A 14,637-nucleotide genomic window follows, 5' to 3' on the forward strand; every position below is an offset into this window, starting at 1 on the left:
GTAATAATTGGGGGGGGGGGGATTCCGTGGATTTTGGTAAAACAAGCCGGGAAATATTTTCGAGGATTGTTAGCAACACTGGTCCTGCCGTGCAGTAAGGCCCCTCCAATCCCTCTGAACCGAGGACTACAACTCCCATATCTTCTTATCTTCTTTCTTTCTTTCTTTCTTTGTTACTTTCCTTCTTCCTTCCTTCTTTTCTCCCTAGCTGCCTTGTGTTAGTGGTGTTACTGCTTTTGTTGTCACTGTATGCCTCCAAGTTGTTTCTGACGTATGGCGACCCTAAGGGAAGCCCTTCTCAGGCTTTTCTTGGCAAGATTTGTCCAGAAGTGGTTTTGCAACTGCCTCCCTCTGAAGCTGAGAGAGTGTGACTTGCCTAAGGTTACTCAGTGGGTTTCCGTGGCCAAGAGGGCATTTGAACCCTGGTCTCCAGGGTCATAGTCCACTCATCCAGCCACTGAACCATGCTGTCTCTTTCTTGAGGCTTTGTAGTTTTTTGTGGTGTGGCTACAAGTCATTGCTGACTTCTGGGGAACCTCTCCTGGGGTTTCCTTGGCAAGAGTTGTTCAGAGGAGGTTTGGCATTGCCTTCCCTGAGGCTGAGAGAGTGTGGCTTCTTGCCCAAGGGACCCAGCTGGTTTCATGGAGGAGTGAGGCACTGGACCCTGGCCTCCAGAGTTGCAACCCAACACTCAAACCATTGCACCACACTGCCTCCCATTCCCATGTACAACCTGAGAAATAAGTACAGACTTTTTTCTGTTCTTCATGTATGTCTTCAAGTCGTGTCCAACTTATGGCAACCCTAAGGCAACCTTATCATGGGGTTTCCTTGGTAGGTATCTTCAGAGAGGGGTTGGCATTGCCATCCTCTGAGGCTGAGAGTGTGTGACTTGCCAAGGGTCAACTAAGTCCGAAACACACTGCAGCAATAATCCAATCTGAGACCGCTTTAACTGCCCTGGCTCAGTGCTAAGGAATTCTGGGAAATGTCATTTTGTGAGACATCAAGCCTTCTCTGTCAGAGTGCTCTGGTGCCACAGTAAACTCCCTTACCCAGGATTCCCTAGCACTGGGCCAGGGCAGTGAAAGCGCTCTCAAACTGGACTATTGCTGCCGTGTGTTTTGGACCTTTCTTGGCTGCAAACTGTCCATAGCCTGCAATGCATCTCCTAATTCTGTTGGCAGTCCCTCCCTCCCAACACTTTCTCATTTCCCCCCAAAACCAGAGCAAAGCTGGCAGATGGAAAGAGGTTTTAAAGCAGCATTGAAATCCGCCATATTTGTTTTTAAAATCCTAAATGTCGCAAATGCTAGTATCAGTTGTGTAGCTACTATTACAGAAAGACGTAGAGTACAAACTCCTCAAGTACCTTTATTTTCTGGAGTGAGTTGGGCTTTTCCAACTGACTCACTGTGATGATCTCCGGTGGTCCAAGCAGTCAAACTGCAGCCCTGTAACAACAACAACAACAACAACAACAACAATATAGCCCTCTCTTCAGCCAAAAGGCTATCAGAGTGGATTACAAATTGTTAATTAGATATTTAGACATTATGGCTCTTAGCCCAGCAGACCCTTAACTTCCTTAAATCCCGCTGCCTCCATCCAGTGAATTATAAAAGGGTTTCCCTTAACCTACACTGGGACCAGTTAAGGAACCTTATTTCTACTTCTTTCCTGATCTTCCCAAGCATCAACCGAGCCAAGAGAAGTGTAAAAGGAGCGTTGAGTAGTAGATACTCCAAGGAGGTATTTTTATAGATAACAAAATATAACTAAAATATAAGTCCTACAAGATATTAAGAACCTTGCAGTTACAATATTTATAAGTATATAATGTTCAGTTCATACAAGCTATTAAATAAACCTAAGCGTCCAATTCTGAGACTAACTTCCAAGATCCGCTCTTTCACTCTCTCTCTCTCGATCTCCAACCGACACAATTCCCCCAACTGTCTCTTGGTCTCTCAGGCCTTATATCTCCTTCTCATGGAAGCTTCCAGAAGAAGCTTCATCTTGCTCTCTGATTGGTCAAGTGAGCCTTCCGTAGCAGTGATGTCATTCTGCATTTGCATAAACCTCCCTTTTCTGCCTGAAGAAGACCTCCATTGACTGGAGCCCAGTCTTTACACTTTCCCAAGGCAAGGCTTGCACCTATTTCCCAATGTTGTTCTTGGGGTCTGCCTCCCAGTTGTTTCCAGGTCTTATGGTGACCTTATGGGAGTCTCTGAAGGGGTTTTCCTGGCAGGTTCCTTCAGAGTGGGCTTCCCATGGCCATCCTCTGAGGCTGAGAGAGTGAGACTTGCCCAAGGCTTCAGTTCTTTTGGAAGCCTTTTTGCTTTATCTTCTAGAAGGAAGCTGAGGTGTTGCTTCTTGCTCTGAAGAATGAGAGGAACCTTGTGGCATCCAAAAGGCTAACATTCTCTGGAGTTATGTCTGATGATATGTATATATAGGATTGAAATACTTGTTCATTTATCAAAAGGTTCATAGTGCACCCCATATCATAGAATCTCATAGCTATGTCCCTTAATAGTTAACCAAATTAAACAGTATATAAAACAAAAACATGAAACAAGATAGACAAGGAAACTGTTACATGGATTTATAATTGGTTAACTGACCGAACCCAATGCATATTCAAAAGTGGCTCCTTTTCATCCTGGAGAGAAGTGACCAGTGGGGTGTCCAGTGGGGCTCTGTCCTGGGCCCAGGGCTATGCAACATCTTTATCAATAACTTGGAGGACAGAAATAGGGGCATACATATCAAATTTGCAGATGGCACAAAATTAGGAGGCGTAACTAAAACCCCAGAGGACAGGATCAAAATTCAAAATGACCTGAACAGACTAGAAAACTGAGCCAAAGCTAACAAAATGAAATTTGACACAGAGAAATGTAAGTTACTGCATTAAGGGCATAAAAATGAAATGCACAGATACAGAATGGGGGGCACCTGGATGAATGAAACTACGTGTGAAAGGGATCTAGGAGTCTAAGTAGACCACAAGTTGAACATGAGTCAACAGTGTGATGCAGCAGCTAACAAGGCAAATGCAGTTTTAGGCTACATCAATAGAAGTATAGTGTCTAGATGAAGTGAAGTAATATTCCCACTCTATTCTACTCTGGTCAGGCCCCACCTGGAATATTGTGTCCATTTCTGGGCCCCACAACTCAAAAAAGGATGTTGAGAAACTGGAGTGTGTCCAAAGGAGGGCGACTAAAATAGTGAAGGGTCTGGAAACCATATCCTATGAGGAACGACTTAGAGAACTGTGGATGTTTAGCCTGGAGAAGTGAAGGTTAAGAGGTGATATGACAGCCCTGTATAAATATTTGAAGGGATGCCATATTGTGCAGGGAGCAAGCTTGTTTTCTGCTGCTCCAGAGAACAAGAACTGGAGGAAAGGATGCAAGTTCCAGGAAAAGCGATTCCACCTCAACATTAGGAGGGACATTGGAACACACTCCTTCCACAGAGTGTATTGGAGTCTCCTTCCTTGGAGGTTTTTAAATAGGGGCTGGATGGCCATCTCTCACTATGCTTTGATTGAGAGTTCCTCCATGGCAGGGGGGACTGGATGGCCCCAGTGGTCTCTTCCAACTCTCTGATTCTCTAATTCTCTGATTCTGAGATTACAATGGGACAGTCTCAATGCTTAAGGTAAGGAGCAGCAACCTGAAGTAAAAAATAGCACCATCTGAATACTTCAAGCAAGATGCATCAGCCTGAAATCAAAATGGGCCGACTCAATGCATGAGGGTAGGAGCAGCAGCCTTAGGTCACAATGGGCCATTCTCAATCCTTCAGAGAAGGTGCTTCAGGCTGAAGTCACAATGGGCCAGTCTCAATCCTTCAGGTAAAGAGCACCAGCCTCAACTCATAATAGTCCTATCTAAATCTTTAAGGCAAGGAGCTTGAGTCTGAGATCACAATGGGCCAGTCTCAGTCTTCAGGAAAGGAGCATCAGCCTGAGATCACAATGGGACACTATCAATGCTTCAGGTAAGGAGCATCAGACTGAGGTCACAATGGGCCATTCTCAGCCCTTCATGTAAGGAGCATCAGTCTGAGGTCACAATGGGACACTATCAATGCTTCAGGTAAGGAACATCAGACTGAGGTCACAATGGGCCAGTCTCAAAATGGCTGCTGGACCACAAAATGGCTGCCAGAACACAAAATGGCCACCTCAACCTTAGCACTTCACAGTTGGCAGTTTGAGGCCTTCAGGAAACCCATAATGGAGGATGTAAAGTCCCTAAAGTCAGAAGTGACCCCAAATAGGATTTCCCAACCTTAACAATACCTAAAGGTTTTCCTGATGCTCTAATTTAGAGACTCCCTGAGATAGTCAGTATTCGCAAGCAAAGGAGGGCCAAGAGAGCCCTGGAGAGCCATGCTTTGGGGTGGCTCTGGATCTTTGGTGCCAAAACAAACTACAAATCCCAGGATTCCACAGGATGGAGCCAGGAGAGTTAACACAGTTTCGAACTGGAATATATCTGCAGTACAGATACAGCCTGAGCTGGCTGTAAAAGGGTCGAAGCACCCAAGTCTGGTTTTTACCCTCTTAATAATGGTTTTACTTTAAAAAAAGTAAGCACTTTGTTTTTCTGTCTAATCCTTATTTTTGTTGTTGTTTGTTTGTTTCTATATTTGATTGTTTCATTCTTGGTAATATGAGATGGTCTGGTTTGTCAACTTCCTTCTTGCATAAAAATTTCTTAATAAGAAAACTGGGGAGACTTTTAAAACCTCCCAAAGGAGCCACTTTTGGCCTTTTTGGGGGGACAAGCCTCCTCTTAGGAGCCAAAGCCCAATGTTTGTGGAGAATAAGAATAAGGCTTGTATTAAAACTATCCTCCCCATTTCTGACCCCTTTTAAAACCCATGTTCCCCAGAAGGAGCAGAGCTGTGTAATGAGAAAACCCTCTCAGAAAAGAGACACAAAAGACAGACAAAGAGTCACACTTTTGGCCCAAGGAGCCTGGCCTCCTTCTCTCTCTGGAGCCTCAGGAGAGAAAGAGAGGACTCTGTTTAACTGAGGCCTCAGAGAAGGTTCTGGAACAATATTCTCCACAGTCACAAGCAGAACAAAATGGCAGCCAGAACACAAATGTGAGTCTGGGGCAGTGGGCGTGGTCTTCCAGCTGCTCTGCCCATTGGCCAGCTTCAAGAAGAGGCGGAGCTTCAGCTTCTCTATTTAGCTTTGCGCGCAGAAGAGTGAGAGAGGAGTAGAGTTTTAGAGGGAGAAGGAGACAGACAGACATTAAGGGAGGAAGGAAGGAAGGAGAGAGAGGGGAGTGAAGTGAAGTGAAGCGACAGCAGAGAGACAAGGCCTGGAACCACTAGGCTTCACTGCTGCACTGAGGTCCGGCTGGGCCTGGTCTACTGCTGCTGCTGCTTTCCTTTGGCCACTGCCATTAAGGTGGGGAGGAAGGAGGCCCAGCAGTCCTTCTAAGCATGGCCCACTCTCTCTGAAGGTGGGAGAGTGGGACTCCCCAAAGGGGATTTCAATGCTTTTAATGGTGGCTCTCATGTTGTAGCAAAGATGATGATGATATCAGGCCTGGGGGGGAGGATAGAGCTGCCCCCAGACCTTAATCATCATTAATGCCACCATCACTGGGCCTTCTTGTTCTGCACCACTGTAATGGCCATGGCTCAGTGCTATGGAACTCTGGGAATGTACTTTTGGTTTTGCATTTTAGGTGTTGTTAAGGTTTGGAAATCCTGTTTGAGGATCCTTCTGACTTTGGGGCCCCTTCATCCTCCCTTTTGGGTTCCCTGAAGGCCTCAAACTGCCAAATGCCAAGTGCTTAGGAAGAGGCAGCCATTTTGTGTTCCAGAGGCCATTTTGTGTTCTGGCGGCCATTTTGTGTTCCAGAGGCCATTTTGTGTTCTGGCGGCCATTTTGTGTTCCAGAGGCCATTTTGTGTTCTGGCGGCCATTTTGTGTTCCAGAGGCCATTTTGTGTTCTGGCGGCCATTTTGTGATCCGGAGGCCATTTTGTGATCCGGAGGCTATTTTGTGTTCTGGCGGCCATTTTGTGTTCCAGAGGCCATTTTGTGTTCTGGTGGCCATTTTGTGTTCCAGAGGCCATTTTGTGTTCTGGCGGCCATTTTGTGTTCCGGAGGCCATTTTGTGTTCTTATGGCCATTTTGTGCTGCTTGTAACTGTGAGGAATAATGTTCCAGAACCTTCTCTGAGTCTCAGTTGAGCAGAGGCCTCTCTTTCTCTCCTGAGGCTCCAGAGAGAGAAGGAGGCTCCTATCTAATTCCTCTTGAGAGTTTGTCCATTTTGTTTGTTTGTTTGTTGTTTTTTCTGTTTTTTAAATATTGCTTTGGATTTAATACTTTTTTAAGGAGAGGAGGGTACCATTATTATTATTATTATTATTATTAACCTTTATTTATGAAGCGCTGTAAATTTACACAGTCTGGTTTTTAAAGGCTGCAATAGATTCCTCCCAGAGGACCTGAGGGTGCAGTGGGGCAGATTATATGGAAGCAGGCGATCCCTCAAATAGGTTGGACCCAAGCCATGTAGGTTTTGAAAGGTTATAATCAACACTTTCTACTGTGCCCAGAAACTAATAGGCCCGGAAACTAATAATAAATCAACTTCCAAAATTGTATCGCTTTCCCACAATTCCACCACATTTGATAGATTGAGCCCTGCTCCTTTTCACATTTTCAACACAAATTACTGCAATTCTTATACATCTTGCTTATTCTCTCTCATGTTAAATACCATCAAAATGTTTTATAATAACTCTCTGTTTGATGTTTTGGCTGCAAGTATAGTTCAATCTTTTTTTCCAAGTGTATTCCCAATGGTCTAATTCAATTACAAAACCAAAGTTTTGAGACCATCTGATCACATTTTCTTTAATAATGTTCTCTTATGTACAGATTTTAAGAATACAATTATAAAGTCTTGCTAACAAGGCATCTTTATTTGACATAATTTCTTGTTCTAGATCAGAGTCTGATTTGCAAATACCGGATTGTTTTTTATCCATTAGGAAGAGCTCTCTTAATTGTCTGTAAAAGAACCATGAAAGATAATACCCTGATAATTACGATCTTCTTGTGTCTTTATTCTAGAACCAGTTCTATTTGCACCGATTCTTTATAGGAGATCCAATTTGCGTCCTTTTTTGAATCTCTGGTCTCTTTTCTCAGGAACTGCATCTCGGCCCCTTGGACACAACTTTGGGGCACCTTTTGCTGGAAGTGACCCAAGGGCCAGACCACCAGGACCCCTGCCCACCTGATGGCTGACAGAGAGGCCAAGCGGAGGGAGTTGGGCTCCCAGAGAAAGAGGATGCAGACGTACAAGAACTCTTTGGTGAGTCGAGGTTCTTGACTATTAGTTTCATCTGTGTCACTGCTGGGATAGTTCATGAAAGCAAGCGGGGAACATACTCTCCCAATTTACCAGAGACAGTCCTGGTTAATCCTCTGTCGCCCCACTTTTTCAGGCGCTTCCAAACATGTCCCGGTTGGTCTCCCCTCCTCCCACTTTCCCCCTTCTCAGCTCACTTCAGCTCCTGAATGCCATTCAGTTTGCCCCCCATCAACTCAAAAGTGGGGAGAGGAGGGGAAAGAAAGAGGCAGGATATTGCCCTTCCCAGGAGACTGAAGCAAAAGCAAACTGTTGTGCACTTCCTAGCTTGTGTGATCTTCTTCATAAACAACTTTGGCCATCTTGACCACCTTTTGTGTTGCTTGTCTACATGTGTCTTCCTTTTCCCATCTGTGAAATGTTGGGGGACATGGTAGAACATGTCTGGGTCTAAATATGGGGTGGTCCCAGTGGCCCTCAAGCCCACAGTGCTCCCCACAACAGTTTGTTAAAATTAACTTTGGCCTCTGAAATGTGGCAAGAAATATCTACATGCACTATAATTCTTTGGTGGCTAAATGTACTGTATGTGGTGGGATAGTGAGTATCATAATCCATCCTCTATATCCCAGACATGGCCGAAATTATATTGTTTATTATATTGTATATTATATTGAAAGGATTCCAAACAAACTGGATCTCGAAGGCAGTAGCTTTTTTTCTTGCTGACAGAATTTAAAGTTTATTTCCTGGAATGAATTGTGAAGTGATGAAATAATATTTGGGATGCACCATGTGCTTTCCTCCCCTTTTGCTTAGTCACTTTCTGGATGAGGGCTATTTTCTGTTGCAGGTGACCTTTGCAGATGTGGCTGTATATTTCACTGAGGAGGAATGGAAACTGTTGACAAAGGAACAGAGACTGATGTACAGTTATGTGATGATGGAGAATTATCACAATGTGGCCTCTGTGGGTAAGGAACCGTAATCCATTCTCCTTTCTATGAAGACTGAGGTCCCTTTTATGCTAAATTATCATGGTGCTATGATTCCACAAGACTTATAGAATCATAGAGTTGGAATAGACCACAAGGGCCATTCACTTCAACCCTCTTCTGCCATGCAGGAATACACATTCCAAGCACCATCCAGCCTCTGTTTAAAGACCTCCAAAGAAGAGGACTCCACCAAAGTCTAAGGGAGTATATTGCACTGTCTCAAAATTCCTCCTAATATTTCGGTGGAACCTCTTTCCCTGCAGCTTGCATCCATTGTGGTGTCTCCTTTTTTCTGTAGCAGCAGAAAGCAAGCTTGCTGCATCATCAATACGACCCTTTCCAATATTTAAACATGGATATCATATCCACTCTTAACTTTCTTTTCTCCAGGCTAAACGTACCCAGTTCTCTAAGCCATTCCTCATAGGGCTTGATGGTTTCCAGATCCTTCACCACTTTGGTTGTCCTCCTCTTGGCATGTTCAAACTTTTCAACATACTTTTGAATTGTGGTGCCCAGAACTGGACACAGGATTATTCCAAGGGAGGCCTGACCAAAGCAGAAGAGAGTGGCACTATTACTTCCCTTGATCAAGAAACTATACTCATATTGATGCAGCCTAGAATGACATTGGCCTTTTTAGCTGCCGCATCACACTGTTGGTCCATGTTCAACTTGTGGTCTACTGGGAGTCCTAGATCCCTTTCAAGTGTAGTTTAATTGAGATAACAACGTCCTGTAGATTATTTGAATTTGTGGTTTAGTGAGGTACTATTGCTCTACACTTTATAAGGATTCTTAATACCCCATCGTAAACTGCCAATTGTCAGAACCAGCTTCTGTGGTTCATCCAGAATGGGATTGCGGTTTAGGGGGGAATTGTTAGTAGTTTAAATGTTAGTAGTTTTAAGTCGTTGGTAAGTATAATGGGGCCTAGAACAGCTTGGAGGAAGGGAGTCTGTTGTGGAGGCTATTAACTGACTGGTTTGTGAGATTTGGGTGGCAGGCATGCCCCAGGGGGAGAGGGGTATGAGAACAGTGGAAGAAGAAGGCAAGAGGTACCTTGGCAGCTGGGTTGGTTAGGGGCTGAAGGGAGAGGAAAGGGAGGAGTGTGGAGATAGTAAACGACGGAGGGAAAAGATTCTGACTCTTCAAAGACTGCTTAGACAAGTTAATGGATGCTTCTGCTGGAGTTTCTCAATAAACCTTTTGGTTCAAGCTAAGGACTTTTTAATTCTGAAATTTAGGGTTTTGTGGGAAGGAAGCATGGAGATTAATGCTTTCCTCACCCAAATGGTACTTAGCATATTGCTCAGCAAGGTTCCTACCCTTTTTGGTCCCTCTTCCATCCTTTTGAGGCTCTGGAGATGGTTCTTGGGGAAAATTTGCCATGCAATGGATCAGAGAGGGCTCAACAGTGGTAAAACGGCCTCCACTTCCCCAAAGGGATGCAATGGGATACTGAGGGGCAAAACATTATTCCATATTTTTAGGCAATACAATGTGGGGGTGCCCCTGAGAGCCAATATGACCCCCCCATGTGACAGTAGTCCATCCCTGTCTTAGAGATGTCTTTAGGCTGTTTTAAGGCTGCTCTCTGGTGCTTGATCCTCACCAAAATTCGAGTCCAGTTCCCAGCCCCCTTGCTCTGCCTTTCCCAATGAATCACTTGTGTATTGATTATCCATCCATTCTGAACAAATGGGCATCAAAGTGTCCCTTTTATGCATCACACTCTCTGGGTGTGTGTCTGTGATAGAGAGAAGGAGGGAATGTGAAAAACAGAAAGGCAGGGAAGAGATGGTGAAGGTGAAATGCTGAAGCAGTGCAGATGGGCAAGAGGGAAGGTTGGAGAGTGGAGGGAGAAAGGGAAGGGGATCAGGCCTCTGGGAGCCAGGAAGGGGAGGCAGGAGCAAAGCCAGGGTTGCCTAGCTCTGTGTGGACAGGAAGGGACCTCTGGGAAGGGCCAGGAGAGGGGCCTTGGGGATTGGGAGGCAGCCACCAACCTGACAGATTTTAAGAACTGAACTGGTGAGAACCGGCTCAGACCCTTGTTTTCAGATATATTTAGGGGTTCCATTTAACAATTATGAGCAATGCATATGAAGAGAGAAAATGGCAACACATAAATTCCTTTTTCTCTAATGTTTCTTTTCCAACCTGAGCTTGCTTAGCTCCATGGTTGATTCCAGAGGCTCTTTGTCACTCAAAATTCTGGAGTCTGGGGAGGACACTCACAAGTGCTATGACAGTGATGGTGAACCTATGCCACACGTGCCAGAAGTGGCACTTTGCCCAGCCCCATTCCTCCCCACTTATCCTTCCTGCCCTCCAAGTATCCCAAACGGGGCACTTGGAGGGCAGGGAAAGGTCTGTGGGGAGGGAGGCACGGGGGCTGCCCTGCTCCCTTCCTCTCCACTTACTCTTACTGCCCTCCAAGTGTCCCAAACGGGGCACTTGGAGGGCAGGGAAAGGTCTGTGGGGAGGGAGGCAGGGGGGATGCCCAACCCCCTTCCTCCCCACTTAACCTTCCTGCCCTCCAAGTATCCCAAATGGGGCACTTGGAGGGCAGGGAAAGTTCTGTGGGGAGGGAGGCACGGGGGCTGTCCTGCTCCCTTCCTCACCACTTACTCTTCCTGCCCTCCAAGTGTCCCAAATCGCCATCATTGTGCTATGATTTTAGGGGAAATTCATACTTAGCTCAAAGGAGAGATTAGGGCAACAGTGACCTCAGGATTCATCCCAACTATACCAGGCCGGGAAACACACAGAACTCCAGAGGCATTTCAAATAGGTTTTTGTGTTTTATTTAGGGGGAAAGTAAAACACACACACACATACATATATGTGTTCACGCGCGTGCGCGCACACACACACACAAACTAGGTAACAAAGGTGGGAGTGGTGAATAGTGTGAGCCTTTGCTAATGGTAATACATTACCTAGATCAATGATGGTGAACCTTATATTTATTTATTTACATCACCATTTGTTCTTCGTATCTTTACTTCCTGTCTTTACAAATCTTCTTTTGTGTTGCTTATTTGTCTTCTTTTGCTTCTTGCAATTTTTCCATATACAACCCATTTTCCCTCCAAAAAACCAAATATTAAACGGCCGCCTCTCTGGACCAATTTAAAAAGGGGCTCAAAACACACCTTTTCCAACAGGCATGAATGAATGAATGAATGAAATTTTATTTCTAGACCGCTATTCCTTGTAGATCACAGCAGTTTACAAAAACACCATCAAAACCAATACATAGCCCAACAATACAAAAACCCACCCATACATACCCCTAATACCCTCGAGATAACCCCTTCTCTCCCCTCACTGTTGCACTATTGTGCTAGTTTGGACAGTTATTTTTATTGTAGTATGTTTTAACTGATGTTATATTGATTGATGCTTTTATTGTATTTTATGGATTGTACTGTTGGATGGTCTAGTGCTGTAACCCGCCTTGATCTTTGGAAAGGCGGGCTAGAAATAAAGTCATTATTATTATTATTATTATTATTATTATTATTTCCTACTTATGGTATATAAAACAGAATCCTGTTATCACTTTTCCCATCGGTTATATACTGGTTGTATATCCATACATATTCTCCAAAAATTATCTCATCATACATTTTAACCTTGTTTAACTAGTATATATTCACATCCTGGTCCAGTTATATAACTATCTGTTTCTATATTCACATAATCAAATCAACCAGGTTTTTTGTGCAGACACCATCTTTTTTCCAAAAACAGCAATATTTCTCCCCATTCTTTTTCCAATTTATCTTTCTTCTTATCTTCAAGTTTACATGAGAGTATATCTAACTTTCTAATATGGTTTAATTTTAATAACCATTCGTCTATTTGTAACTCTACATTTGCTTTCCAGTATTTTGCAATAACCATCCTGGCAAGAATTATCATATATAACATAATTCTCCTCAGTTTATTCTCATCCTCTGCCCTCAAATAATGTGTCATATTCAACAGATAAATCTCTGGTTTTTTCTTGTATTTTATATTTGTTGTATTGTTTTATGTATGTCCTCCCAGAAACTTTTAACTCTTTCGCATTTCCACCACATGTGGATCATTGTTCCCTTTTCCTTTTGGGAATTCCAACAAATGTCTCTTTCAGTTTTAAACATCTTCTTTAGCCTAGCAGGCATGTAGTACCACCTATTACTCATCTTTAAAAAAATTTCTTTAAGATCTTGGCACCTAGTAAATGAATTCGTTTTCCTCCAAGATTTTTCCCAAGCTTCTAGTGGTATCTCATGCCCAAGATCTTTCGCACAATCAGTCATATATTGTTTTATTGGCTCTCTTTCTAACTCTCTTTCTCTAAACAAATTGTAATATTTTGTTATTTTCTTTCCTCCGTCCTCCATTATTATTTTGTCCAACTCTACTGGTTTTAATTTAATTCCCGTTGTTTTTATATCTTCTTTGATGGTATTTGATGGTAACTGTACCAATTTATTTCTTTACCTTCTTTAATTAGTTCTCTAGTTTTTATACTCAACTCCTGTTTTTCGTTATCTTTACTACATCATCATATCTTAACCAAGTATTTTGTACATCCCATCTATTAGCAAAGGCTTCATGAGTTGACACCCATCCTGGTATTTTAAAGTAAAATTTGGCTTTAATTGTATTCCATGTCTCTATTAATACCCTCCAAATTGGATTGTAGTAAAAATCTTGATGTACTAAAGCTTTATTATACCAGAGCTGTCCTTGCCAGCCAAAACAAAGAATTGCTCCTTCCAAATTTAATATACTTTTATCTTTTAGCTTAATCCAATCCTGCAGCCAGAGCATATCACACACCCACCTATATGTTTTAATATCTGGCATGGCACATCCCCCGTTCTCTTTCTTCTCCTTTATATTATTACACCTAATTCTCGCCTTACCTCCCTTCCAAATACATTTTTTAAATTCCCTATTCCACTGATCTTTAATTTTATTATTATTAGTTATTGGTAAATTCATAAAGATAAACAAAATCTTTGGTAGGGTGGACATTTTTATTGCATTAATCTTACCTAGGATAGACAAATTTAGTTTTGCCCATCTACTCAATCTATTCAACATTGCCTTATAGTTATTATCAAAAAGATTCATATTGTTATTTGAAATCCAGATTACTAAATATTTTACCTTGTTCAATATTTCAAATCCTGTTTTTTCTTTAACATTTCTTTTTCCTCTTTATTCATATTTTTAGCTATTATCACCGATTTACCTTTATTTACTTTAAATCCTGATAATTTTCCAAACCAATTTAATTCAAATAACAGACTTTCAATATTTACTATCGGATCTTCAAGGATTACCACCAAATCATCCGCATAAGCTTGTACTTTAGTTTCTTCTCCTCGTACTTTAGTTCCTCTTATCCTCTGATTTTTCCTTATCTTATTCAACATATATTCCAATACTATTATAAACAGTAAGGGTGACAGCGGACATCCTTGTCTTGTTCCCCTTCTTATAGTAAATTCCTCCGTTAGTTCTCCATTAACTATTAATCATGCTGTTTGCTTTTTATATATTTCCTCCACACATTTAATAAAGTTTTGCCCTAAATCCATTACCTTTAATAAATTAAACATAAATTTCCAACTGATACTATCGAACGCTTTTTCCGCGTCAACAAACAACAGCGCCGTCTTTTTTTCATTATGCATGTTATAATAGTCCAGTACATTTATTATAGTTCTTATATTATTTTTAATCTTCCTCCTAGGCAGGAAACCATTCTGATCTTTTTTTATTATATCATTCAATATTATCTTAAGTCTATTTGCCATAATAAACGCCCAAATCTTATAATCGTTATTCATTAAGGAGATTGGCTCATAGTTACTCATTAATTTTTCATCTTTACCTTCTTTTGGTATCAAAGATATTAAAGTTTTTCCCCATGTTTCTGGTTTCTCCTCTGTTTGAATTAAATTGTATGCTTTCTTTAAAGGTTCTTGTAGTTCTGTTTCAAAAACTTTATAGTATTTTGACGTAAGCCCATCTATCCCAGAGGCTTTTGCGTTTTTTATTTCATCTGATGTTATTTCCGCGTTTAATTTCTCCTTCTGATCCAAATTTATTCTTATTTCATTGTGTTCATGCAGTTCTGTTATCTGTTTCTCAACAGGTACACTCCCTTCCTGTTCCTCAAATAATTTTTTAAAGTATGAAACAAAGGCATTCTTAATTTTCTCCTGTTCCGTTATAATTATGTTATTTTGATTAATTTGCGTTATCA

General features: G+C 42.1%; 1 protein-coding gene across 1 annotated transcript in view; it reads left to right on the top strand.

Annotated features, from left to right (window-relative positions):
* Positions 1 to 7,306: 7,306 nt before the first annotated feature.
* The window catches only part of LOC149301640 (uncharacterized), a 146,579-nt gene continuing 139,248 nt past the window's right edge, over positions 7,307 to 14,637 (top strand). The window contains exons 1-2 of the mRNA XM_089484129.1: positions 7,307 to 7,365; positions 8,216 to 8,336. Coding sequence (XP_089340255.1) covers positions 7,342 to 7,365; positions 8,216 to 8,336 — 145 coding nt within the window. The 5' untranslated portion in view covers positions 7,307 to 7,341. The remainder of the gene's footprint in view (positions 7,366 to 8,215; positions 8,337 to 14,637) is intronic.

Source organism: Sceloporus occidentalis, unplaced genomic scaffold (genome assembly GCF_023333645.1).
Source record: "Sceloporus occidentalis isolate IW3139 unplaced genomic scaffold, rSceOcc1.0.p SCAF_21, whole genome shotgun sequence".
Lineage (NCBI taxonomy): Eukaryota > Metazoa > Chordata > Lepidosauria > Squamata > Phrynosomatidae > Sceloporus > Sceloporus occidentalis.